The sequence below is a fragment of the Rattus norvegicus genome, chromosome 7 (genome assembly GCF_021556685.1).
Source record: "Rattus norvegicus strain SHRSP/BbbUtx chromosome 7, alternate assembly SHRSP_T2T, whole genome shotgun sequence".
NCBI classification, from domain to species: Eukaryota; Metazoa; Chordata; class Mammalia; order Rodentia; family Muridae; genus Rattus; species Rattus norvegicus.
Genome location: NC_141540.1, coordinates 85,518,681 through 85,544,275, shown reverse-complemented (window position 1 = coordinate 85,544,275; position 25,595 = coordinate 85,518,681). Strand labels below are relative to the sequence as shown.

The 25,595-nt window shown below is 40.1% G+C and overlaps 1 protein-coding gene across 16 annotated transcripts in view; it reads left to right on the top strand.

Annotated features, from left to right (window-relative positions):
* The window catches only part of Sybu (syntabulin), a 102,317-nt gene that overhangs the window by 52,543 nt on the left and 24,179 nt on the right, over nucleotides 1–25,595 (top strand). For 14 of the 16 annotated variants that reach the window (XM_087558664.1, XM_087558667.1, XM_087558661.1 and 11 more), the window contains 1 exon segment: nucleotides 9,365–9,562. In XM_087558664.1, coding sequence (XP_087414790.1) covers nucleotides 9,365–9,562 — 198 coding nt within the window. 16 annotated transcript variants of the gene reach the window in all.

Here is a 25,595-nt window from a genome sequence, read left to right as displayed (position 1 = left end):
AACATGGTCTTAAAAAAGATTATAGAAAGAAAACACAAATGAACATTTGTAGAGACTTGGCAAAATAGAAATTATTTGAATATTCAAACAATTATGAATGTAAAAGTTAAGATAATGAGTTAATGCCATATGAATTAAATGTCATATGTATATATATAGATATATATATACACACACTTTAAGAAAGTCTGAATACTCAAATAGAAAAGACATGAACAAGTCAGGGCTGTGTACAGAGGCCAACAACCCAATATATGAAATACATGAAGCTTTACTGACAAAAACATGCAAATAATATTAAAGCATCAAGTGTAATCATTAATGTGAGAAATTATAACAAAAGAATATTATCAGGAATTTAACAAGATACTAGAGTACAGAAATATAAATTAGCTCAGAGTTTATGGAGACTGCAGTGAGTCTATTAGACATACATTCTACATGCTAATCAGATTTGGCTGAAAATATGTCTGTAAGAACAAAAACAATTTTAACAATAGTGACAAAAATGGAAGCTTAAAATAAGCTATAAAATGAAAATGGTCTTTAAAAATCCGTTTTGAATAGACTTAAAAATAATAAACTTAATAAAATAGAGTTAAAAATAAAAAATAATAAAAAGTAATGATACTTTAAAAATTAAATAGATAGGTCTGGTGGCACGTTTCTATTTTTTCATCCCAGCACTGAGGACACAGAAGTAGACAGATCTCTGTGAGTTCAAAGCCAGACTAGTCTACATGGAGAGTGGCCAACCAGGACTAAATAGTGAGAACCTGTTACCCCCCCCCAATAAAAATAAAAAGGAAATGAATTACAACAAAACTTTTAAAAACATGTTCCAAATCAGACTAGTACAGTATCATAATCCCATTGTCCATCCAGATTGAAATGTGGTTGCTAATTTGTTCTGTCTATTCTGTTACTCATCCTGAAGCAAATCTCTAGACATCATTTACTGCATATCTCTTTATATGTCTCAATGTGCCTCAATACCATTTATGAATTCATATAAACATTTTCTGATGCAATCACAGAACTATTTAAATCAATAATACAGTTAACATAATGGTATAGAACATGGAAATATCCCCAATAGTTTCAGAAGTATCTGTTTACTTCCTCCTGGTACCATATTTTGTATTAAAAAAGAAGGGACTATTTTCAGCTTTGCTGGGCAGACAGTCCTGCCATTGTTGCTAGTGACCCACCTCACGCAATGCAGGTGAGTCCTGCTGAAGTGTTCCAATAACACTTTTGTTTTTTTTAAGCACTCAGAACTACACTTTGCCTGCAGGCTAAAGTTGCCACTGATTTAATGGTGAATTGTGGAAGATGGACATTAGCTTTACAATTTTGATTAGTGGTAGAAACAGGTTTTCTGTGTGTGGCAAGAATACTTCAGAGGGAGTCCTTTCCTTTGGCTCTATGTGTAGGGTAGGGGACCCTGTACTTGGCAGACACAGTGTCTGTCATTGAGTTACATCCCCAGCCTCCTTGTACTCTCAGGTTCTCAGAGGATGCACACTGATTGAAGAAGCACAGTACTGGTGACCCCAAGTTGGGTACATTGGGGGAATGCCTGTTCTTACTGTAAATTTTAGCTCTTTGTCTATGACTTCATTCCTCAAGGTTATTGCCTAACTCAATCATTTCATTACAAGTTGTATAAAAGTAATTTTCTATTATTCTGCCTACTTTCTTTAGCCAAAATGCTTTTATAAGAAGAAGGAGGACTTTCCAAGGGATTTTCAGGTCCACTGAATGAAACACAGCACATATCACTTGCTTTTTGCAGTCAGTATGTCTCATGATTCTCTCCTTGAATGGCTCATTTTTGTTTGAGTCAGTGTCCATGTAGACCAAGCTGGACTCAGACTTACTGTGAGAATGACCTTAACTTTATCACCTCCTGCCTCCGACTTCTGAATTCTAGGATCACAGACTTTCACCACCAGAGCCGGTTGATGCAGTGCTATAGATCAAACCCAGGGCTTTACACATCCTAGTTAACCTCTGATCCTTAATGGACAATTTCCCACAGCATCCCTTCCAGTGATTTCCAGAGTATCTGAGGAATGAAGAGGATCTTTCTCTGCTTGTTTTCATTCTGTCTGTGTGACAATTAATTCACAGATTTTTCTATAGGATTATTATCCCTCATTTCTACTCATTACTCTGTTTGCTGCCCAGACTCCAACCCTCAGCTAAAGGAGCCCTGTTTTGGCCTTGTTAATATTCTGTAGCTTCTGTCTTGTTATCAGGCTTCAGGTGAAAATGCTCCCTAGCATAGTAGTAAGCCTCTATATTAATATTTATTAACATTTTTATAAACAGCAAGCAAGTAAAGTGTATTTGTTATTATGGTTTTTAATCTAACGAATCATATAGGTAAAATTGTTCTTTTTCTCTAGGTAACAACTACAATTTTTTTATTATTTATTCACTTACATGTACTGAGTACTAATCTTAGAATTGTCATGTTCAATTAAAGTTTTTAGCATCAACAAATGATTTTTACATGTCTTTAATTTTGTAAATTCCCACAGCACATTTAAAATAAGATTAAAATTATTTTATAAAATACATAAACATATATTTTCTATACTGGTAGGAAGTAATTTGATTTTAACTGTAGCTCCCAGTTCCCCCCAGCTATCTTTACAGACCTTAAGGACTTTTTCTCCCAATCAACAGTGTGGAAACTACTCTGTTGGTATTTCTTTATTTGTTACCATGCTTTTTATATAAACAGCAATTTCCGAGGATTCCTGAGTCTCTTGGTACTTTTCCCCTGCTCTTAATTCCATATGGATAGATACTAAACAACTGAGCAATCACACCACCACCACCACCAACAACCAACCAACAACAACAGTAACAACAGAAGTACCTCGCATAATCCTCCTGCCTTAGCCTTGGTTTGTTGAGTTTTTCTTTCTTTGTTTTAGCTTGATTTTGTCTTTTTGAAACAAGGTCTCTCTCTATAGCTCTGGCTGTCCTGGAACTCATTATGTAAACCAGGCTGGCCTTGATCTTAGATATCCACCTGCCTCTACCTCTGCCTCCAAATTGCTGGGAATAAAAGCATGTGCCACCATGCCTGGCCCCTGATTTAGCCTCTTAAGTGCTCTAATTTTAGGTATGTGACACAAAGATTGGTAGACCCATTTCCTAATATATAAACTAAACAGAAAATTTAAATTATTCCACTTTATTGTAGCTGGTGGTCACTTACTCTCAAGCAGGCTTGCTTTTACCTAATTTCTAGCAGTGGCTATCCTGGACCCTTTTAGTAGGAATTCAAATATAGACCCCAGAAGGAAATTACCTCATACCTTTAAATGAATCGCATTATTTAAAGTAGTCCTGGTTCTTTAAAATATAGGAGCTGTATTTGTTAGATTTTAATGCCAACCTGACACAATCTGGAGTCATGTGAGAAGTCTGAACCTCAGCTGAAGGTTGTGTAGATCACATTGGCCTGGGAACATTTTCTTGTTTGCTAATCCATGTAGGAAGGGCCAGCCAACTATACCATCCCTTAGCAGGCAGTGCTGGGTTATGTCAAGGTGAACATGAGCCACTTAGTGAATTAGGAAACAGTCCTCTTCTATATATTCTGCTTGATTTCCTTTGCTGACTTCCTTCAATGACCCACTGATTTGGAAGGGTAAGCTAAAATAACCCCCACTCCCAAGTTGTTTTTGCCCATGGTTTTTATCAAGTGCTCTAGAACAGGCATACCTATTATGAATCAAGGAAATGTAATAGGGGTGTGTGTGTGTGTGTGTGTGCGTGTGCGTGCGTGTGCGCGCATGTGTTGTCAATTCCCTCCAGCAGACCAACAATTGTCCACAGCCTCTTCCTGAAGCCTCACTTGGTCTATCACAGGCATTCTGCTAGCAACCTGAATCTATAAGGATTTCTTCCATTTTCTGCCAAGTAACAGTTCCCTCATTTCTATTATTTAGAAGTGTTTGCCATTAATAATTTTTTCATATTAACATGAGCAATAAATGTCCCAATTATATTTTTAATTGAGGGTTGGGGATTTAGCTCAGTGGTAGAGTGCTTGCCTAGCAAGCGCAAGGCCCTGGGTTCGGTCCCCAGCTCCGAAAAAAAAAAGAAAAGAAAAAAAAAACTAGTTTATATTTTTAATTGAGTATTTTAGATTTACATTTCAAATGTTATCCTCTTTCCCCCACCTAACCACCCACCCCTACCCGCCTCCCACCCTGGACTACATTGGGTGGGGGATGTCCAGCCTTGGCAGGACAAGGCCTTCTCCTCCCATTGGTGCCCAACAAGGCCATCCTCTGCTACATATGCAGTTGGAGCCATGGGTCTGTCCATGTGTACTCTTTGGATAATTTGGGATGCTAATTTAGTCCCTGGGAGCTCTGGGTGGTTGGTTTTGTTGTTCTTATGGGGTTATAAACCCCTTCGGCTCCTTCAGTCCTTTAACTCCTCCAATGTGGACCCCGTTCTCAGTCCAATGGTTGGCTGCGAGAATTCACCTCTGTATTTGTAATGCTCTGGCAGAGCCTCTCAGGAGACAGCTATATCAAGCTCCTGTCAGCATGCACTTCTTGGCATCAGCAATATTGTCTGGGTTTGGTGCCTATATGTGCATGGGCTGGATCCCTGGGTAGTACAGGCACTGAATGACCATTCCTTCAGCCTCTGCTCCAAATTTGCCTCTATATTTCCTCCTATGCATATTTTCCCCCTTCTAAGAAGGACTGAAGCATACACGCTTTGGTCATCCTTCTTGAGCTTCATGTGGTCTGTGGATTGTGTCTTGGATAATCCTAGCTTTTGGACTAATATCCACTTACCAATGAGTGCATACCATATGTGATTTTTTTGTGATTGGGTTTCCTCACGCAGGATGATATTTTCTAGTTCCATTTGCCTATAAATTTCATGAAGTCATTGTTTTTGATAGCTGAGTAGTACTCCATTGTATAGAAGTACAACATTTTCTATATCCATTCCTCTGTTGAAGGGCATCTGGGTTCTTTCCAGCATCTGGCTATTATAAAGAAGGCTGCTATGAACACCACAGTGGAACATGTATCCTTGTTATATGTTGGAGTATCTTTTGGGTATATGCCCAGGAGTGGTATAGCTGGGTCCTCAGGTAGTACTATGTCCAATTTTCTGAGAAACCTCCAGACTTATTTCTAGAGTGGTTGTACCAGTTTGCAATCCCACCAACAATGGAGGAGTGTTCCTCTTTCTCTACATCCTCACCAGCATCTAATGTCACCTGAGTTTTTGATCTTAGCCATTCTGACTACGTAAAGTGGAATCCCAGGGTTATTTTGATTTGCATTTCCCCCAATGACTAAGGATGTTGAACATTTCTTTAGGTGCTTCTCAGCCATTTGATATTTCTCAACTGAGAATTCTTTGTTTAGCTCTGTACCCCATTTTTAATAGGGTTATTTGATTCTCTGGAGTTTAACTTCTTGAGTTCTTGGTATATATTGGATATTAGCCTTCTATCTGATATAGGATTGGTAAAGATCTTTTCACAATCTGTTGGTTGCTGTTTTGTCCTAGTGACATTGTCTTTTGCCTTACAGAAGCTTTGCAGTTTTATTATGGGACCCCATAAAATGTTCCAATTATAAATGTATGTTTGTCACTTTATAGATTGTACAGGCAAATTTAGCAGTCAGTAGTAGTGGGAAACCGAAGGCTCACTCAATTTAATAAGTAGAGTAGATCTAAATAACTACATGCCTTTAAACAAATATTTATTGTATTTTTAGGTGTACAAATATTTTGCCTACATAGATATAGTATATATACATATGTACCATATGTATGCCTGGTAACCACAGAGATCACAAGAAGGTATCAGATTACCTGGAACTAGAGTTACAGATTATTGTGAATTGTTGTGTAGGTGCTGGGAATAGAACCTGGGTCCTCTTCAAGAGCAGCAAGTGTTCTTAATCACTAAGCAACCTCTCCACCCCGCAATAAGTATATCTCTTTAATGTGTACTGGATGGTAACGTCAGTTCACAATTGTAGGATTGAATATAAACCCAGAGATCAGCAGCTTGGCTTTGCTGTTCTTAGAATATGATTGTAAATGACAACTGAGGGAATTTTGTACAGAACTTTGAAGGTGAGTATTATCTTCGCCCAATCTGGTAAGAGCAGACAAGTAGCCCCAGAAGGATTTGAAAGAATCATCTTTTCTTCAGGGCTGCACAGAGGAAATCCCTAAGGTACCATGGGTAACCAAGTGATTCTTTGGCACATGAAGTTCTCAGTCTATCCTGACCATAGCAAAAATGATACATCTGTTCTCTCACAGTTACACTCCTTTCTTAGTGTTGGTTCCACTAGAAAAGCCAGGCAGAGAGCACAGGCCACTGTGAGCACTTATTGATCTTTGTCATGTTTATTTGCATTTACTTCTCAGTTGAGACAAAATGTGCAAATAGGATGATATACACAAATTCCCTTTGGCTTCTTCGTCGATTGAATCCAATTGCAGAGTAGACCCAATAACTGTGAGCCCCATCAGTGCCAGAATTTGATACACATTTGTTAAGAAAACCCCTATCTCCTATGGCTATTGTTTTCCCCAACCATGGTAGATAGTGATAAAATGCTTTTAGGAGGTACCCAGAGTCCAAGATTGATTTATATATTTATCTTCTCAATCCTGTCTCCTAGAGATAAGGCTGTAAATGCTCATGGCAAGTGGACCTCGAACTCCAGGTGAAAGATTACTACTGCCTCTCCCACAGTGCCCCAATTGTCAAGTCCTAAATTTTACCTAAACCACAGACAGCACGCAATCCCAGGGGCTGCTGAAGTAGCAAGTACTGGAAATGATGCTCTCACACACTTTCTTTACTCAAGAAGGATGTCATAGAACCAAGAAAGACACGTTTGATTCCTATTTAAAACATAATTTCAAATGCTTTTCTAGACACTTATTTCCCAAGTAGAAATCACCTAATTTTACCCCTTTAATTCTGTGTACTTTCAATAAAAGAAAAAGACATTCTAAAGCATAGATTTTTTCTTTATCTGGATGCAGTATCTTTTTAAAAACAACTGGTGGGTCTGATTCACAAGTAAATCATCACAAAGGCAGTATTCAATTTTGAATGCTCTGTCTCCACTCATTTTGAGTTTATCTGCATTGGAATGGGAAAAGTTTCTCTTGGGCAATGCACAGATAGATATATATCGCTGGAGTCTGACCCAGTAAGCAAATTTGCCCCCTGAGAGAGGAACTCTGACTTTTCTTTTTTTTCTTATTTTATTTTATTTTATTTTTTTGCACTGAAGTAAGGGCATGCAAATGGGTGTGTAGGGAGAAGGCACGAATATCATGTGATGGGATAGCTGGACAGTCATATCCCAGAAAGAGGGACTCACCTCTGGAACACAGGACCAAAAGTCACTAGCCACTAAGGAAGGTTATAGCACATTTGCATACACAGTGTGCTAACTACCATTCACTTTTAAAAACAAACTGTGGAGGTTCCCATTAAAAGTAATGTGTCCAAAAGTTTTTTTTAAAAAACAATAAATAATGCATTGTCTTGAAGTGCCAGGTTCATTTTGTTCCAGGAACTGGGATATTTCATAATAAAAATAAAGTAGAAGCCAGAAATGAAGCAATGGCAATTCCTTTATAGAGAAAGCCTAGGCATGAGTCATGTGGTCCTTGGATTTCATTCGTCCCTACTTCCATCCTGCCCTTATTCCAGCTGTGGAGACCCAGGATAGCCTACCGTAGATGGCACATCACTCTGGGCACTCTAATGCTCAAAATAACTCAATAGTTCTAAGATTATTAATGGTATGTACCCATCTTACAAACTTTAGTTAACTTGGTAAAGTAATTCTGAAATCAAAATAACTTTATTTTGTAAAAACAGTTCCAATAACAAACATTTACTATTTTGCTAAGTATGTATATTTTAAAGTAATCCTCAATTTGGTCCTAAATTCTTGTGAAATTCTCATTAGAGCTTAAATGAATGAGTCAGCCATCCTAAATACTTTAGCAAATAAGGAAAGCATTTATAAGAGAAAACAACGTGAGCTCTCTGATGCTTAATGGGCACCTGCACTGATCACTCCATAATGCACACATTAGCATAATACAATGAATGACCTTAGTTATATTTAGTCATAAAGAAATTTAGTGTTTATTTTTCCAGTTTACTACAGCTAGGAGTAGATCTGTTTGGACTATTTTTGGTTGGATATATGTACTTATAATGTCTTTCTGTTTCTTTGAACTTTTAAACTCAGAGGCTCACTGGAAATCTACTATCCGGATGACAGGCCATCTGATCAAAAAGCTTAGGCAATGTCAGTAATATCCAAGTAATTCTATTTTCCTAACAAAAACAATTCTGAAAAGTGCAAGCTAATTACTTAGAATTTTTCTTCTGAATTTTTAAAATATTTACCCCATTCAAGCACCTGTGGTCAGCAAGGTATGACAGCACACACTTTTAGTCCCAGTGCTTGGGAGGTAGGGAAAGATGGATTTCTGTGAGTTCCAGGCCAGCCAGGGAAACCTAGTGGGACTTTGTCTCAATCACAAAACCAAAAAGCAAAAACAAACAAACAAAACCCAAAACTGAAATTTGTGGATGGACCAAAATTATACCACATAAAATATTCAAGTTGGCCTATGCTTTGAATAAAAAATGTATGTTACAGAAGTCTTCATGATGATAAGATATATGACTGGCTGGTTTTGCGTCAACTCGATACAAGCTAGTGTCATCGGAGAAGAGAAAGCCTCTGTTGAGAAAATGCTCCCATGAGATCCAGCTGGGAAGCATTTTCTCAATTAGTGATCAGCTGGGAAGAGTCCAGCGCATTGTGGGTAGTTCTATCCCTGGCTGATAGTCCTGGGTTCTATAAGAAAGCAGGCTGAGCGAGTCAGTAAGCAGTACCCTGTTATGGCTCCTGCCTCAGCTCCTGCCTCCAGGATCCCGACCTGTTTGAGTTCCTGTCCTGACTTCCTTCAGTAATGAAAAGCAATATGGAAGCTTGAGCCAACTAAACCCTTTCCTCCCCATCTTGCTCTTTGGTCATGGTGTTTTGTCACAGCAATAGAAACTCTAACTAAGATGGTATATCTTTAAAGTGTTTCCTTAAAAGAGTATTTTCTTTGCCAATGTGAGTAGCCAACATATGGGGAAAACAAACAAACAAAAAAACAAAAGAAGGATCCATAAGAGAGTCATGCCCAGTTTAGTTGGGTCCTCCAAGCAGCTCACTCATTCATGAGCATGTGAAACCTGCATAGCTGGCATCCCTGTGCCATGACTCGAAACTTATGGATTTCTGTCTCCTAGACGACACAGGTTGTCCCAGCAGCCAGTCGGTATCCCCTGTGAAGACTCCCTCAGACACTGGACACAGTCCCATTGGCTTTTGCCCTGGAAGTGATGAAGATTTTACCAGGAAGAAATGCAGGATTGGGATGGTTGGTGAGGGAAATATCCAATCAGCTCGTTATAAAAAAGAATCCAAGGGAGGCATCATAAAGCCAGGTAAGTACCCTTACTAGTCATCTTTAAGACATTATTTCTTTTATTTTTTGAGATTAATATATGAGATTATAAAACTAAATATATGTATATGTAATTAAATTGTATATGTTTTATATATAATTGAGATATATTATCTATATAATTAAATATGAGATTATAATATAATTAAATTTCTGCTTTCCTCTCCTTGCCCCAAACCCTCTCATCTATGTCTCTTTGCTCCTTTTCAAATTAATGCCCTTTTTTTTCATTAATTGTTGTTCTATACATATGTTTGTCTATATACATATATCTAAGCATATCTGCTTAGCTGTATAATATTATATGTGTATATGTTTTCAGCGATGACCGTTTGGTATTAGATAATGAGTTGGTGTGTTCTTCCTTCAAGGAGATATAGTGCAGTCAGTGAGATTTCCACTAAAACCTGCCTATCAAATCAGAAATGATGGTACCCAGGACCCAGACAGCTTTTTAAGGGATGTAGCAGGTAGAATAAAATATTTAATGCAATAGTTGCTGGTAATTAAGTACAGTGTGTAACCATCATAGACAGGTGGTTTTTTTTTTTGTATGTTTGTTTGTGTTTTAGAATCTGGTTTATTAAGGTGTGTGAATCCTGATTAAATGACCCTTGACCAAAGGCATCACTAGAAACAGACCTTCTGAGTTCATTGTTCATAGGCACGAACACTACCTAAGAAATCTTTTGTTGATCTTTTTACTTGCATTTTCTCAGTCATGTATGTACAGTTTCAAACATTGTCATTGTGAAAGTCCCCTCTGCTTTTGAATGGAGTCCAATTCTGTAAATTCCTTGGATGAGAAAAATTGCCTACATTGTCTCTGAACTTTGGGCTGAGTAAGCCTGTCCGCCTCATAAATATAGAGAGAGGAAATCCAGGAAGCAAGGCCCTTGGATGACTCTTACAGTCAACACGATGCAGAGGCTTAGGTTGTTAAAGCTCAGGAAGGTCCTGCTCTCAGGTTAAAATAAAGCCATTTGTTACCCACAGCCCCACCAGACCCTTAGCCAAAGCTGACTTAGCTTCAGCTCTAGATGTGTGTCCTACTTTTTTAAAAAGGCAACTCATTAAAACCAGTACCAGTTTACTAAAATAGCAAGCAATTAGTGGCTATCACTTTGGGGGTCAGGGACTCTAAGATTAAGTAACCAAAGCCCATCTAATTTTTGGTCCATTGCTCTAGATTTGGGAATGCTGCTGTCCCTACCTCAGAAAGCAGTCCCTGAAATGCCTCTGATGCCAGTGACATACACAACATATAATGGCCACTGGGATCGTGATGTAATCCGAGCAGAGAAACCTGTCAGGGAATGCAGGGAGGGCTTAGAAAGGTGAAGAACAAGCAAGGGAGCCTGCTCTTTGCCAACAGAGCCCTGAGGTGCCCTCAGCAGGAAAACCCATCCTGCCATGCTGAGACTCCTACTGGAAACTTCTGAGAGGCCATCTGTCATTTTGACTTCTGTGGTTTACTAACTATGCAGATTTAATTAAAAGTTGCATCAAAGAGTGAAGCAAAGCATCCCTACAGCACCAGTGGATGATGAATCTGCTTCCCAGTTTGTCTTTTATTCCCATTCTGCAAAACACTGGAGGATGCATCTATGTTTGTCATGAGCTAAGTGTCCAGCTGAGACATCAGTGGGAAATGTACTGAGTTCCTTGTACAATGAGTTCAGTGGGAGGGGATCGTGAAGGTGATGATCACGTGTGACCCCATTTTGAGGGAGTTTGTAATTCAAGGCAGAATACAGTATGATAAATCTGATAGCACCGATCAGAAGGAAAGGAATGGATGCCTTCTTCCCTGGTGGCTTTCTGAAGAGTCAGGTGGTTACACCCACCACCACCACTTGCCCACCCACACATACACTATACCTGTTGTAGTGTTATGTCAGGATTTTAAACTGTTTTACCCAGAAGTGAGAGCCCTAACTGTTTTGCTGCAAGTCCATTAAAAGATTTATTCCAGAGCCACTTGTAGTTACTGATTTATTTCTTGGAGAGTATCTTAACCCCAGGAAAAAAAGAATCCACTGTCACTAGTTTACAAATTGAAGTATTAAAATCTTTACCCACAGATTGGTTAGAAAGAAAGGCGGGGAGCAGGCAAAATTACACAAACAAATAAGAATAATAAGAGGAAAAACCACTAGAGGCCATTGAGGGGATAAGAGTGCTCAGGGCCAAGAAATCTACCCGGAAGCTGAAATGCTGAAATCTGCATTTGAAAGATACCGCTGTATCTCCTTAGCCTAGGCATCAGATATCAGCAGTTACTGAAATTAGAAACCTGTGTGGCTGAACTGTAATAACCTCAAAACAATGACCCAGTATTTGTTACTTCTAGAAGGAAAAAAATAAAGATGTCCCATATCCAAGAGGCATTTGCTAGAAAACCCAGAAGGTATCAACTAGGTTAACGATTAGAGGCCTTTACACAGTGAAGCCCAGATGTGTTGCTGGTCGTTGCGGGATTAGTTCAGTGAAGTGAAATAACTACTTAGCTACTTGCTTGAATCCATTCTTACAACCTCTGCTGCCAGAGCACCAACCAGCCCAGGCCTGAAAGTTAACATACAAGGTATGGTTCCAGGTGTGGCTCCAGGTGTGACTCCAGGTGTAGCTCCACTGCAGGTGTAGCTCCAGGTGCCGCTCCAGGTGCAGCTCTTCTCGTTGCCTCTTTGGAATTGGAATTCCTTTTCAGTATGTAGGTGGGTCTTGAACTCACAGCAATCCTTTTGTCTTAGCCTCCCAAATGCTGAAATTCTAAGCATTAGCCACCACTTTGGGTTTATAACTGCTTTCTAGTTTTGTTGTGTTTGTCTGTTTGCTGTTTTGAAAATAGGATGATTATATAGCTTTCCATCCCCCAACTCCTGTCAGATCTTCTCCACCCCCTCTTGCATTCAAATTCACACTCTCCCTTTCTCTCTCTCATTAGAAAACAAACAGGGATCTAAAACACAATGATATAATAAAATAATAAATAAAAACAAACAAACCAGAATAGTATAAAATGAACAAGCAAAACAGAAGAAAACCAGTTAAAGAAAGTGCATGAGAAACACATATAGATACAGAGGCACGCACATCAGCACACACAGAAATCCCATAAAAAACCCAAAGCCAACTGGAAACTGAAATATATACACAAAAGACCCTCCAAAAATGCCATTGAGTTTATTTTGTGTTGGCCATGTCCTGCTGGGCATGGAGCCTGCTATTAAGAGTAGTTTGTATCCCCAGTGACTTTTGTAGAAAACTATTTTTTTTCCTTTGTGATAGTTATCAATTGTAGATAATTTCTGGGTTAGGAATTGGGGCATGTATCTAGTTCCCCTCTCAGTGCTGAGGCCTCATCTGGCTTAGACCTGTGCAAGCTCATGCTGTCACAGTCTCTGTACGTTTATATGTATGTGGGGACCTATCATCTTTAAAAGTATTTGTTTCTGTGGTATCTTCTATCCCTTCAGGGTCTGAGAAGAGTGGGGTTTGATGAAAATATTTAGTGTGACAGCTCTGAAGGGAAGAAAACATTCCATTTAGGACTGAGTATTACAACGTCTCTCACTCTCTGAACTTCGTTCTATTGCAGGTTTCTGAATTTGTTCCATTTATTATAGGCGGGAACTTTTCTGATGATGGCTAAGAAAATTAACTATGAATATAGCAGAAGGTTATTAGGAATTATTTTACTGCCACATTCTTTTAGCCGAACAGAAGTATCTGGTTTTTCCCTAAGCAATGTTGATTCCATCTCATGGAGTGGGCCTTCAGTCCAACCAGACATTGGTTGGCTGCTCCCACAGCATTGTGCCACCATTGCACCAGCATACCTTGCAGACAGGGTTTGTAGCTGGCTGCTGTTTGCCTTTCTCCTTCGATGGTCTACAGAATGCCTTCCAGCACCACAAACACTAGTCAGTCTGGGTGAAGGCTCTACATAAACACTAGCTCCACTCTCCATTCTTTGTGTTCTTTGACTCAGAGTTAATTTCCTCACATCTTGTCAGCCTAAGCAAAAGACTGCAGCAGCAAAGTATAGCCTCAAGCATAGACTGGAATCTCTTTCTGGCATTAAAATAGATAAGGGGAAATATATGAAATTAAATGTACTTTGGGAATTGTATAGCATTCTGATATATGGCTGATTACCAGTAATACCAATAGAAAGAAAAACTGAGAGTTTTACTGAATGCTCACTGTCCTTGGCAAAATTCCAAGATCTTAGCTCAATTAATTTTAACATCAGTACTTGCTTGGTTTATACTGCCAACTTAACAAACATGACCTAAAGTCACCTGGGAAGAGGGAACCTTCTTCCCAGAATAAGAGTTACCTAAATCAGATTGGCCTGTGACAATGTCTGTGAGAGTTCATCTTTATTCATGACTTAGCCCACTGTGGGCAGTGATATCCATAGGCTGGTGGGACTGGGATACCTGAGAAAGCCAGCTCTACCTGAGCCAGTAAGCAGCAGCCTCCATGGCTTCTGCTCTAGGTTCCTGACCTGACTTCCCTGAATGCTAGACTGTTACCTAGGATTAAAAGCACAGCACACCTTTCTTTCCCTAAGTTGCATTTTGGACAAATATCTTATCACAGCGAATGAATGAAGCTGGAACCTTAGACAAGAGCTCTGCCTAATTTCTTAGGTTCTTAGAAGATGATCATTACTTTGTCCAAGAGAGCATTTGAAGTTATTATAGAATGGGAGTCTGAAGTTCTCATGCTGAGAGAAAATGTTCACACAGAACACAGCAGATAATGCCTTGTGGTAGACAATTTCATACCATCCCAGCAGGACCAAAACGGTTGCATCAAACATGGATGTAATGAGCACACTTAAGTGTTTATCGCTGTGGCTGGTTTACATATTTACTCTCCTGTTTTCCTCCCATCTGTGCCTTTGATGACCTACTCAATCAAAATAATGGTGCCAAATGGATCCTAATGGGCTTCCCCTAAGAATTAGTGAATCGTAATCCTCCTCTAGAAGACAACTGCTGTCCAAATCCATCTCCTAGGATTTATTGCACGGCCAATGTTCACGGCCACTGAGTTGGGGATCTGCCAGATACTCACTACTTACTCTAATGCACTGAGGAAGCCATGCAGGTCTCTCATACTTGGAAGCTACAGCCGACTACACCCACCATTGAGCTTGTTCATTAGTCCTCAGTGTGACAGACATAAACCTGGAAACATCTTTCTTATGCATACTTGTAAACCAAGAGCTATAAATCATGCATATGTGTGTTTTAGGTTGGGTTTTTTATTTGCTCCATACCGGAGAAACATTTATTGAAGAGCATCTGCAAAAGAATTGGAATACTTGAAGAGTTCCATAAATACCTGCTTGGTAAAAATATATGGTTATAATAGCTTCAAGCCAGCCCCACATCCTGTGGTAACAAAGTGGAGGACTATGTTATCAGTCAGGGTTCTCTAAAGGAACCAGATACAATGGACAGATACAATGAACTAATCTACATATGTGTATGTATGTGTGTATTCACATATATGTATATTTATATATATGCGTTATATATACATATACATTAGAGTGGCTTACAGGCTGTCATCTGAGTAGTCCTACAGTAGCTGTCTCCTGATGAAAAAGCCAACAATCTGGTAGTTGTTCTGTCTACAAGATTAGAGGTCTCAGTAGTCCTAGTCTAATGCTGGGATCCCAAGGAATTGCTAGAGAGCGGCCAGTTTTCCCTCTGTGTAGGAATCTTCAAGAAGAAGTAGGTTTTAACACAAGTAAAGGAATGGCTCAGGATTGATGAACTTGTCAGTGAGAGTGAGGCCAAGCAGGCAGGAGGCAAAGGCTTCCTCCTGCTGCTCTGGTGACCCGGAATGAGTATGGATCTGACCAATAATGATCCAGGTTTAGGATAGGTGTTCCAACAAATAAAGCTCTCACAGTTGTACCTAGCTGCTTGGGTTTCAGTTAATTCCAGACATAGTAAAACTTGACAAGCTAAGACTAGCCATCGCAGGTCACATTATCCAAAAATCCAGAAAGAGGGAAGTTGGAGGCTCCTTGTGAAGGTATTGTGGACTTGGAAAGAGGTACCAGCAACCTGAGTTTATTGTTTGCTTCACAAGGAATATTGTAGTATAGCATTTGGTTGTGCTTGTACAGTGGTTTACAGAAATCTTTGTATTAACAACAGTCTGTTACCTTTTGTTACCTGAATCAGGTAATAAAATTCTTCTACCACAGGACCTCGACCAGGGCATCACTAATAGGCAACAGCAAATATGGTACCAACCAGGGGTTAGCTTCAGAAACATGGCTATAATATGCTTGGCAGAATACTTGAAGCATTTCATAAAGGTGATTACCCTACATGAGAGTTTAAAGGAGGTAGACCCCTCAGTTTATCATTAAGAAGAGGTTTCTGCTAGACCTAGGTTTGCCTCCTGGCTATACATTCACTAGCTTATCAGTTCACTTGATATCTATCTGTGAACTATTTTCAAAGTACTGACAGCATTCTCATTAAGTGAATAGAAAAGAGGAGAGAATGATGTGGCGTCTGCTATCATGTCACCCAGTTTAAATGTGAGGACGTAGCTAAAACAAAGGGGCATACTGAGATAAGTTTAAGCTGTGAGAGAATAAAGCAAGCTAGTAGGTTAGTCAGCAGGAAAGGCAGGAGGTGACCTGAGATGAAGAACTGCAGCTGTCCTTTCTGGCTTGAGACTTGCATGGGTGACGGACAGGGTGGTGAGTGAGGAAGGGAACAAGTATGGTAGCTGAAGTCTGTATTGTCAGGGTGATGGGCGGCCATGTCAGAGCTCAGGAGAGGAGACGTGGTTCGATTTATTTACTTGAGATTTCTCGTGTATCTTGTGGAGCTTGAATTACCTTGGAGTGCAACTGAAGAGGATATAAAATTCAGATGGCTAAGTGCAGGATGGAGATAGAGGAAGCAGACAAGTACAGCATAGGTGATTTAACACAAGGCTCCCATTTTCTTAATAGCACTGGATTTGCCAACTCCAGGGAGTTTAGGATATATGAAGTCATAAGTGACAAGTGATTTTGAACTTATTTGTTCTAATTAAAAGTATTTATGCTGTCTTATTAATTTAGATATAAAACTTTGTATATAACATTATATATAAATATATAGTTTTTTAGACAGGGTCTTACTATGTAGCCCTGGCTGACCTGGGACTTTGAATATAGATTAGGCTAGTCTTGGTCTCACAGAGGTCTGCTTGCCTCTGACTCACAGGTGCTTATAAGTGTGTCCCACCATCCCAACTTCTTATATTTTATTTAAGAGTTTTCCTCAGTTATTTTCATCTCTTGCGCTACTTTTTTTACTTTTTCAGATCAAATTATCTTCGCTTTGGCCTACTTTCCTTTAAGTTAAAGCAGTTTCGAATCCATGTCTTGCCCTTACTCTCATAGGTTGTTTATATAAGCCTACATTTATGGTGAGGGTATAGGTTTTTATTAACCCCAAATACACTGATTAAACTTATATTTCTTTGTCTCTTGCAGAATAGCAGTTAGGTATTTGGGTGATGCAGGCTGAAAGGCAGCTAAGCCACCTCCACAGGTATCTCCTCCTTGAGTAGCCACAGCGCCTGCCGTGTACCAGGCAGAGGCAAGGGGCAAAAGGAGCATGGGAGGCACCTGGTTACCTTAAGGATGGACTAAAGAGGGACCACATGACACTTCTAATTATAACTGTGGACAACTTAGTCACATGGACACCTGTCATCATACAAGGGACTGTAGATATGGACATTAGTTAATAGCCTACAAGGTGTCACTATGGTCCTGAATAGCAGAAGGATAGCTGGCTTTCCTCTTATCCGGTAGGTATCTGAGAATTTCCTTCACTACCAAGAGCTTTTCAGTGCCCAAGATCACATAGCAAGGGGTGTGGGGTTTCATGATCTCCACAACCAATCACTTGTGCATTGCTTACAAGTGATCCTTAATATGTGCAGGATATCATTCCTTAGGAATAATTAGGAGATGAGTTTCTTGCCTAAGCATGAGCTGAACAAGGGAAGCAATAGCATGCAAAACAAGAAGTATATATAGGTAACTAAGAAATGCTGGAGAGAGAGAGAGACAGAGAGAGAGAACGAACACAAGAACACGAGAACATGAAAACAAGAACCTTCCCCAGGGAAGTGCACACTAACTGGTCATCCAAAACCAAATCATCATCTCCGAAAACATACAAAGAAATAATATTATACAGCTCAAACAGGCTATATTTAGAAATATGTGTGAATACACACATACACACACACACACACACACACACACACACACCACCAGCAGCAGCAATTTAATAGAAAAGAGGCCATGGATTTGAAGAACAAAAAAGGATATATGGGAGGATCTGGAAAAAGGGAAGGAAAAGAGAAATGTTGTGATAACATTATAACCTCAATAACAAAACAAAAAAGATGGGTTTTAAAATATTGAACATCGAAGACTCTAATTTTATTTCAAGAAATCCTATCAGATGAGCTCTGAGAATGGCCAAAGCCAGCACAGACATAGGCTATTTCAGACTGACATGTGGTTTTTCAAATGGCACTTCCTGTTCAAAGAAGGTAATTATGAGAACTCTACAATAAGAGGCTTGGGGAAGGCTCAGTACACAAAGATTCCTGCTTCTCTGAGAGGTAATTGTGGAAGGGGGAACTCTACTTATATTTAGATATTGAAGGGTGATCTAGGTCACCCTTGAGCAGGTCATGGAGGGCTAGCAAAAGGGAGGCTATAATGACTAGAAATATTCTGTCTTTTTCCCAGTTACAATAAAGAATACTTAGCTTTTCCTTGGTACTTTGGGGTTCAGAAATGATATGAGGCATGTAGCAGAGCAAATGCAGGCCTGAACCCCACATGACGCTGGCAGACAAATAGACACAGCCTCCATCTTTGCAATTGTCAATGTCAGCATCAGACAGAATGCTGTGTGACAGGGGAAACCCTTTGCCTAACAAACGGTACTCACTCTCATTGTAATCTAAAAAACGGGAGAAGTTTGCAAATTGCAGACTTCAAGGTATTTGAACACTCCCACTGGGTTTCTGTTATCTGTAGTGTCCCGGAAAGAATTGTCCTGATCTCAGGGAGGACTGTAATGGAGGTGTCTATTTCTAGAAAGCTCCTGTTTGGAAAGTATTCCTACAGTTGTCCCAGAGAGCTCTGGATTCTATTTTCTCCTTCTCAGAACAACAGAGCTCCCCTGCTCTCCTCTGCCTGGCAGCATGGTGAAGTGCCCTGCATACTTAAATAGCTGTAATTCATGAAGTGCCCAAGCCTTTCCCTCAAAATGTCTCATGCTTGCCATTGGATTTAGGGCACTGTAGGTGTTTGGTGTCACTTCTGGCTTATTCACTAGGGCACTATAATCAAAATGTGGAATATGGCTGCATGCTTCGTACTACTGTTGCCAAAGGATTAGCTATGACTGTTGTACAAGCGTTTGCCTCCATTTAACAATGTGGTATTTCTGCAAATGCTTTGTGTCCATTCACAAGGGCGATGCTTTCATTTGAAAAGCTGCAGTCGCCAGGGAAAAGGCTCAGTGCTCTTCCCTGATAGGCCAGCTCTCCCTCTGCCTCCTGTTGCTATGGTGCCCAGCAGAGTAACTTCCTTGCCCTACACATGTAGGAGGCTCCGTCTCCATGGATACCCCACTCGGAGATTGTACTCTACTGAGAGATGAGCTGCACACGCTGACTATATTTCTGCAAAAGACATACCCCCAGCCTGTGGCAGAAGGCTGCTTTCAGAGACAGTGTCTGCCATGAAAGTCTATGGAGCTTACTTTCTTAGTAAGTACTGTTAGAACACAGTAAGTAAACAGTTATAAGGAATCACAGTGGACATGCTGTGCGTGTGTGTGTGTGTATGTGTGTGTGTGTGTGTGTGTGTATGTCTGTCTGTCTGTCTTTGTCTGTCTGTGTGTGTATGTATGCTTGTGTGTGTGTGTGTGTAATGTGAATTGTAATAGGATAAAAATACATAATAAAAATGAACTTGAACTCTGCCATTTAGGTATTCTGAATGCAGTGTCAATAACTAAAGTTTTTTTTTCTTTAATGGCTACATATGGCATTAATGGCCCAAATGGCAAATGTTTCAGTGACCTCATCTTTTTGTGACTTTGTGTATGTGAATTAATGCCAAAAGTTAAGTTTAAAATGACTCTGGATGATTACATTTTAACATGTTCTCTTTACGCTGAGCATTGCACAGTGCATTCGTAAATAGTGAGTGTGGCATTATGAGTGTCTGAGCTAGGGGAATACGCAAGCCCGGCCACAATTAATGCTAATTGGCACTCCCACAGTTTGCAGTGGGCCTCTGTGTAGGCTGAGATGTGATGCATTTATTATCGAGAGAGAGTCGGCTTCTGTGATTAGTGAAAGATGCCCATGTCTGCTGTTTAACTATGAAAAATATTCAGGGCACGCCTGTCTGACCTACTTTAATTTACTTTTCTTCCATGGCATCTGGTAGAAATTCAGAAACTCTTCCTGACAATGGGTTGGAGTGTAGAAGACTATTTTATTTGTGTGCTCTGAGTTGATGGAACATTTTCTCTTTACTGTAAGTTCCAACATTATAAAGGTTGAGTTCTCACTGTTGTAAAACACGTGAGTCATCTTAAAGTGCCTTTCATCTGCAAGGCAAATGATTAATGCCTGTGGTGGTAACATTATTAGTAGAAACATTAGAATGCCTATACATATGTTACTCTGACTCTAGTTAAATAGTCTTAAAACTGAAAAGGTAAGATTTTTAGAATGTCTTCAATAGTTATGAGGCATATAATGACTCCAAAAAAACAAAAAACAAAAACAAAAATTAGCCATGCTGATATTTAGAGAGAGAGAGAGAGAGAGAGAGAGAGAGAGAAGAGTAAAGTATCTTGTGCTAGATTGAAGTTATTTTGTTTTCCATTATTCATAGCCATTCAAGCAGAGGACATACTGTTTGGTATCATGTTTTCCAACAGTTAGTCATAAAGTGGTGAGTGGCCCAAATGACAGAAGGTCCTACCCCCTGAGAGCATGACTGTACTGATGACTATTATGTTCCCAAGTTGTCACATGGGTCAAGCTTTAGGTCAACAATGGAATATTTTATTTTATAAATACCATTTCTATCAGTTTATATAGCAATATGCAAAATCTGTATCTAATCAATTTCTCTTTCTTGTTTATCTTTGAAACAAATGGGTGTGTGTGTGTGTGTGTGTGTGTGTGTGTGTGTGTGTTTAATTTGACTTCAAAAGGTCTTTGTCTTTTATCTAAAATTTGCAGACAAAAGCATTGTCAATCAACTAAGGTTCTTTTGAAAATTCGATGTCATGTGGCATCCCGTAAATATTAGGTGGTATTATAGTAAGATGACCATAGAAGTAATCATCATCATTGTGACAGCACAGAGCAGTCAAGAGAGGTTTTAGATAATGGCTTGAACAGTTTTTTCAGCCTACTAATCATATTGAGGATCTACATGCACTTGGCATTCTGAAGGGAGATGTGAGTCTCAGTGTACAAGAGAATGAAACTATCCCAAAGTGAAACATTTTGACTTTTTGTCTGCTTCAAATATGTTGCTTTGTGTTTTGTTAAACAGTTACACATGCATAGCAGAATGCTTTCCAATTAATTGTGTTGCTGGCAATAGTGGCTATTGAAGCTTTTACAGTGGAAGCATGGTGAATGAAACTAAGCCATAGCACAATCCTAGTTCATATTTATGCAACAAATTGGATATGTAACAATTAAAATCTAGGCTGGAGTCTTTTAATCTCACTTCCTGAAAATATTTCCATTCATGGTTAGTGGAGTGGATAAAGTATTTTAAAGAAGGAGTAATTGCATTAAGTTGAAAGATCAGGGAATGGTGGGGGAGAAAGGGATGGGAAATGACTGATTAGTATGTGTAGAAACAGGCCCCATGCTGGGAGTTTTCCTTCTGCGCTAATTCCAGATGACATTAAATCAAAAAATATAAAAATAATAACTGGGATGAAAGATAGAAATCGGTGGTGCCATATGCACAGAGCCTGCTGGTGCTTATTTTAAAGCACATGAAGGGTTGACCTAGATTGTACTTTGCAATTTTATTTTCATTCTGTCATTTTCGTTTCTGCTTTTCTCTCTGGCATATTCTATTGCTTCCATCTGTTTGCCCCGGGAAGAATGTGGCGTGCATAAGAGGACTACATTACTAGCCCACTTGAGTAGAAAACAGGTTGGGGTGGAGGCTCTCTAAAGATTGAGAACTCGGAAGCAATGTAGGTCCACACACCCCACCTACATTTTGCTGAGCATAATTTTACGTGTACATCACTCAGATGATCTAGTAAGAATAAGCCTCGTTTCTAGTGGTCCAAGACCATCTTTAACGTCATCCCCATTAACAAAGCAGCTTTCAGCTTTGCTTTACAGGTCTAAAAACAATGTCCTTATTTTCCCATCGATGTTAGTCACGCATGTATATACTTGGGTCACAGTTTGTATGCTAGGTGTTTGGATTGCTGTCACATCATTAGTTGAGCCCTGGGAGCATTAGCCAGTCTTGGTTAACAGTTCTGTATGCTGAGTCCTTTTCCAACCATGGAGCTTGTGGCTGTTCAAGAGGCAGGGTGTTCCCTTGGCTGATGCAGTGGCGACATTGTTCATAGAAACCAGATAGTCCTGAGTCTGGTTTCTTATGCTCACTTCAGCTGAGATAAGCAGCTCCACAGGTCTCTTCCAGGAAGATCTGATTTCTGCCAAAGACTAGGAGCAGGCCTGACTATTCTTGAGCAATCAGTGGGTGCCATGCCAGAACCTGATACTGCTTTACAGCCTGACATCCAATGCTTTTCTTCCTGAGCAGAAGTAGCAGCGGGGGATCCCAGCTATAAGCTTAGAAGGGAGTTCATAAAGAGAGATGGCTTGGGGTCTACAGAGTACACCACTGTCTCCATGCTGCTGAGCCCAAAGCTGTAGCCCTTAAAGGGTTTAGCCTGTACCTTGAGAGTTGACTGGGGGTTCTTCAGCTTAGCATTTCTACCATCAGCCTCAGCCACCATGCAACAGAGCTGAGCCCGGCTCCACACGAGTGTTGCCCACTAAAACATTGTGCTTTTATTGGGGTCTCTCAGCTATATTTAGCTGGTATTTCTAAATTGTTCTGTATGGAGATAGAAACTTCTCTAGAACAAGAACCATCTTTTTCTCTTCTCCCTTACCCTGCCCTCCACATGCCCACCCTTTTTCTCTGCTGCTCTCTCAATCATTTCCACATATTTGTCCTTTCTCTTAGTCACTTCATTATATTTTATTTTGTTAGATTTTGCCACTTCCCTTCTTTCTTCTTAAGCATTGTACATGATGTGTGCCTAGAAAAGAGCATTTGTGATGGGCATGTGTCAGAGAGCATGACAGCAACCTGTTTCCATTTGAAGAACTGCTGTCACAGAAACCTGCCTACTCCTCCTATATTCAATTCTCTGCTTCCCAGCAGGAGTGACCTTTATACCAAGGCGTGTGTGTGTGGTGCGGGGCGGTTTCCCTTCCTTACACGTAAAATAATACACCTTAAACACATATTTTTGAAAAATATAATGGAATTGAAAGGTGCATTTTTTAAAATCCTAAAGCAATGTTTTCTCTACCTTTTCATTCTCTTTCTTTGCCCAATACCTTGTACTTGGTAGGTCTTTAAGGGATGCTTGTGAATAGGCATGATTGAGCCCAGGAGGTATTCATGTGCCCCCGGATCCCGAGGTAGTATTGACTGACACCAGTTGGCTTGGTCCTTTGGATCCTTATTTTACCTCTTCAGGGTGCTTGTAAATGTAAGGCACATGAATGTCTCATCAGATCTGATTGCTTAGGGGCATTTTCTTACTGGCATGTCCAGACCCTGCTTACTTTCCTTTTGCTACCATGCCAACATTCTCCAGTGGCCATAAAGAAAGTAGCCTCCATTGTTTGTAAGGCCCTGCTTTGCTTTTCTGTTCTCTTTTGATTTTTTCCATAAAACGCCATGGGGTGGGTGGAGAAGGAAGGAGCGAAGAGAGTAGAGAACATTGTGTACACTTGTATTTAAAAGTTAGCTTATACAGGGGGTGGGACAGATTAGCTGGGCAGCCAAAGTCTTGGCCTGAGAACATGTGCTGTGTGCCAGCTGTCACTGAGAGTGAGATCCTGGGGATGGTCCCATTAAAACAGTGCATAGACATGCAGAGCTGATCTTTGGGCAGAGTGCCATCTAATTGAGAGTACCCTTCATTCTTTTTAAAAGCTATACATCTCTTATTAGAGTAAGCAGAAAGCCCTTTCAGAGGGAAGGAAGGGGCAAAGCGGAGTGACCTGAAGCTTGAGACTTTTAGGAGCTTGAGGGTAAGAATGGTTTGTAGTTGATAGAGAGTGATCAAGGGTACAGAACTGGAGCCCATTGTTGGAGAGAGACTACCTTCCTTTCCTTGCCTGCACCCATGCTCCAGAAGGAGAGTAGGAGTATAGCACAGCATCCCGGCACATGCCCTTGAAGAACTGCAGTTTCTTCTTGGTTCTCCTGGAGGTGGAAAGAGGAAAGGAAACAGCCCATGCGGTATTGCTCACCAAGGAGACTCTGAGCATATCATGGCTCCTAACATTATTTCCCATCATTCATTGTACCTGACGTCAACCCCCACCTGCCCAGACACAGTGCAATCTTTAGCACTGTGACAGTATCATACCGTGACCAGGTGTCACAAGATGGGAGAGAAGGCTCACTTCTCCTACCTTGTACCTGCTTTCTTTTGAGCCCTTTCCATAATCTAGAAGCTCTCTGGTGGTAGCCAGGCCTTACCCTTGAAATATTTTTATATGACTTCACTATCCAACCTCTCCTCTTTTCTGTTTAAGTTCCTTAAATAGGTGTCATAATTAAAGCAACCACCCAGCAAACTTGCATTTCTCTGAGTGTTTGTTCCCATATTTGTTATTTATTTTATTTTTATTGGAGTTCACAGGGATAAATCCAGCATTGATGTTTGACCATCCCAAGCCATTCAGATTGTATTATTCCATTTTTGTTTTTGTTTTTTTTTCTTTTAGTAGTTCCTCAGGCTATATGCCAGATAGGTTTTCCATCTGCTGACTGAAATAATTTCCATTTTGTTGGTTTTTGTTGCCCTTTGATTAAGTGGATTTATACATATCTCCTTTTGGCTGTTCCTTTATGTAGGCTACAGTACAGCCAAGTGTGCAGTACAAGACAAAAGTATTTTTAACGTTTAACTTTTCCTGTTACATCCTTTTGTTCACTTGGAATTCTACATGATTTTTGCACTAGGAAGTCAATTCTGTCAATGTACAAACTCTGAGTGAAGAGGCTCCACACTCATCTCCTTCTCCTTGCCCTACTCAGTTCATATCACGACCTCCTTCACAGATAGCCTTCAGTATGACCTGCATCTTTCTCCAAAGCTTGACTTTCCCAGTTTCCCAAGCCTCGCTACAGTATTCCTGTCTTGACTACAGTTTTTTCTCATCTGACCACTGTATTCCATTAAAATAAAGGACTGAGTGGCCTGCATACCTGTCCCTTGCTTCCCATCTTCCATGGTTCAGTTTGCACTGTTCCTGTTCCTTGAGCTCAGAGCCCTTCCCAAATTGCTTTCTGCTTCGTGTTTCATGCCCATCTCAGGTAGCACCTGCCCCCCACTGCAGAGCAGACTGCCCTGTTGTGCTCACTCTTGCCAAGAATTTCTTCCACTGCTGTATACTTTGTGTATATGTGTGTCTTGGTCAGGGTTTCTACTGGCTGTAATGAAACACCATGACCAAAAAGCAAGTTTGGGAGCCAAGGGTTTATTTGGTTTTCATTTCCATATCATTGTTCATCAGCAAAAGAAGTCAGGACAGGAACTCAACCAGGGCGGAAACATGGAAACAGGAGCTGATGTGGAGGCCATAAAGGAGTGCTGCTTACTAGCTAGCTTCCCATGGCT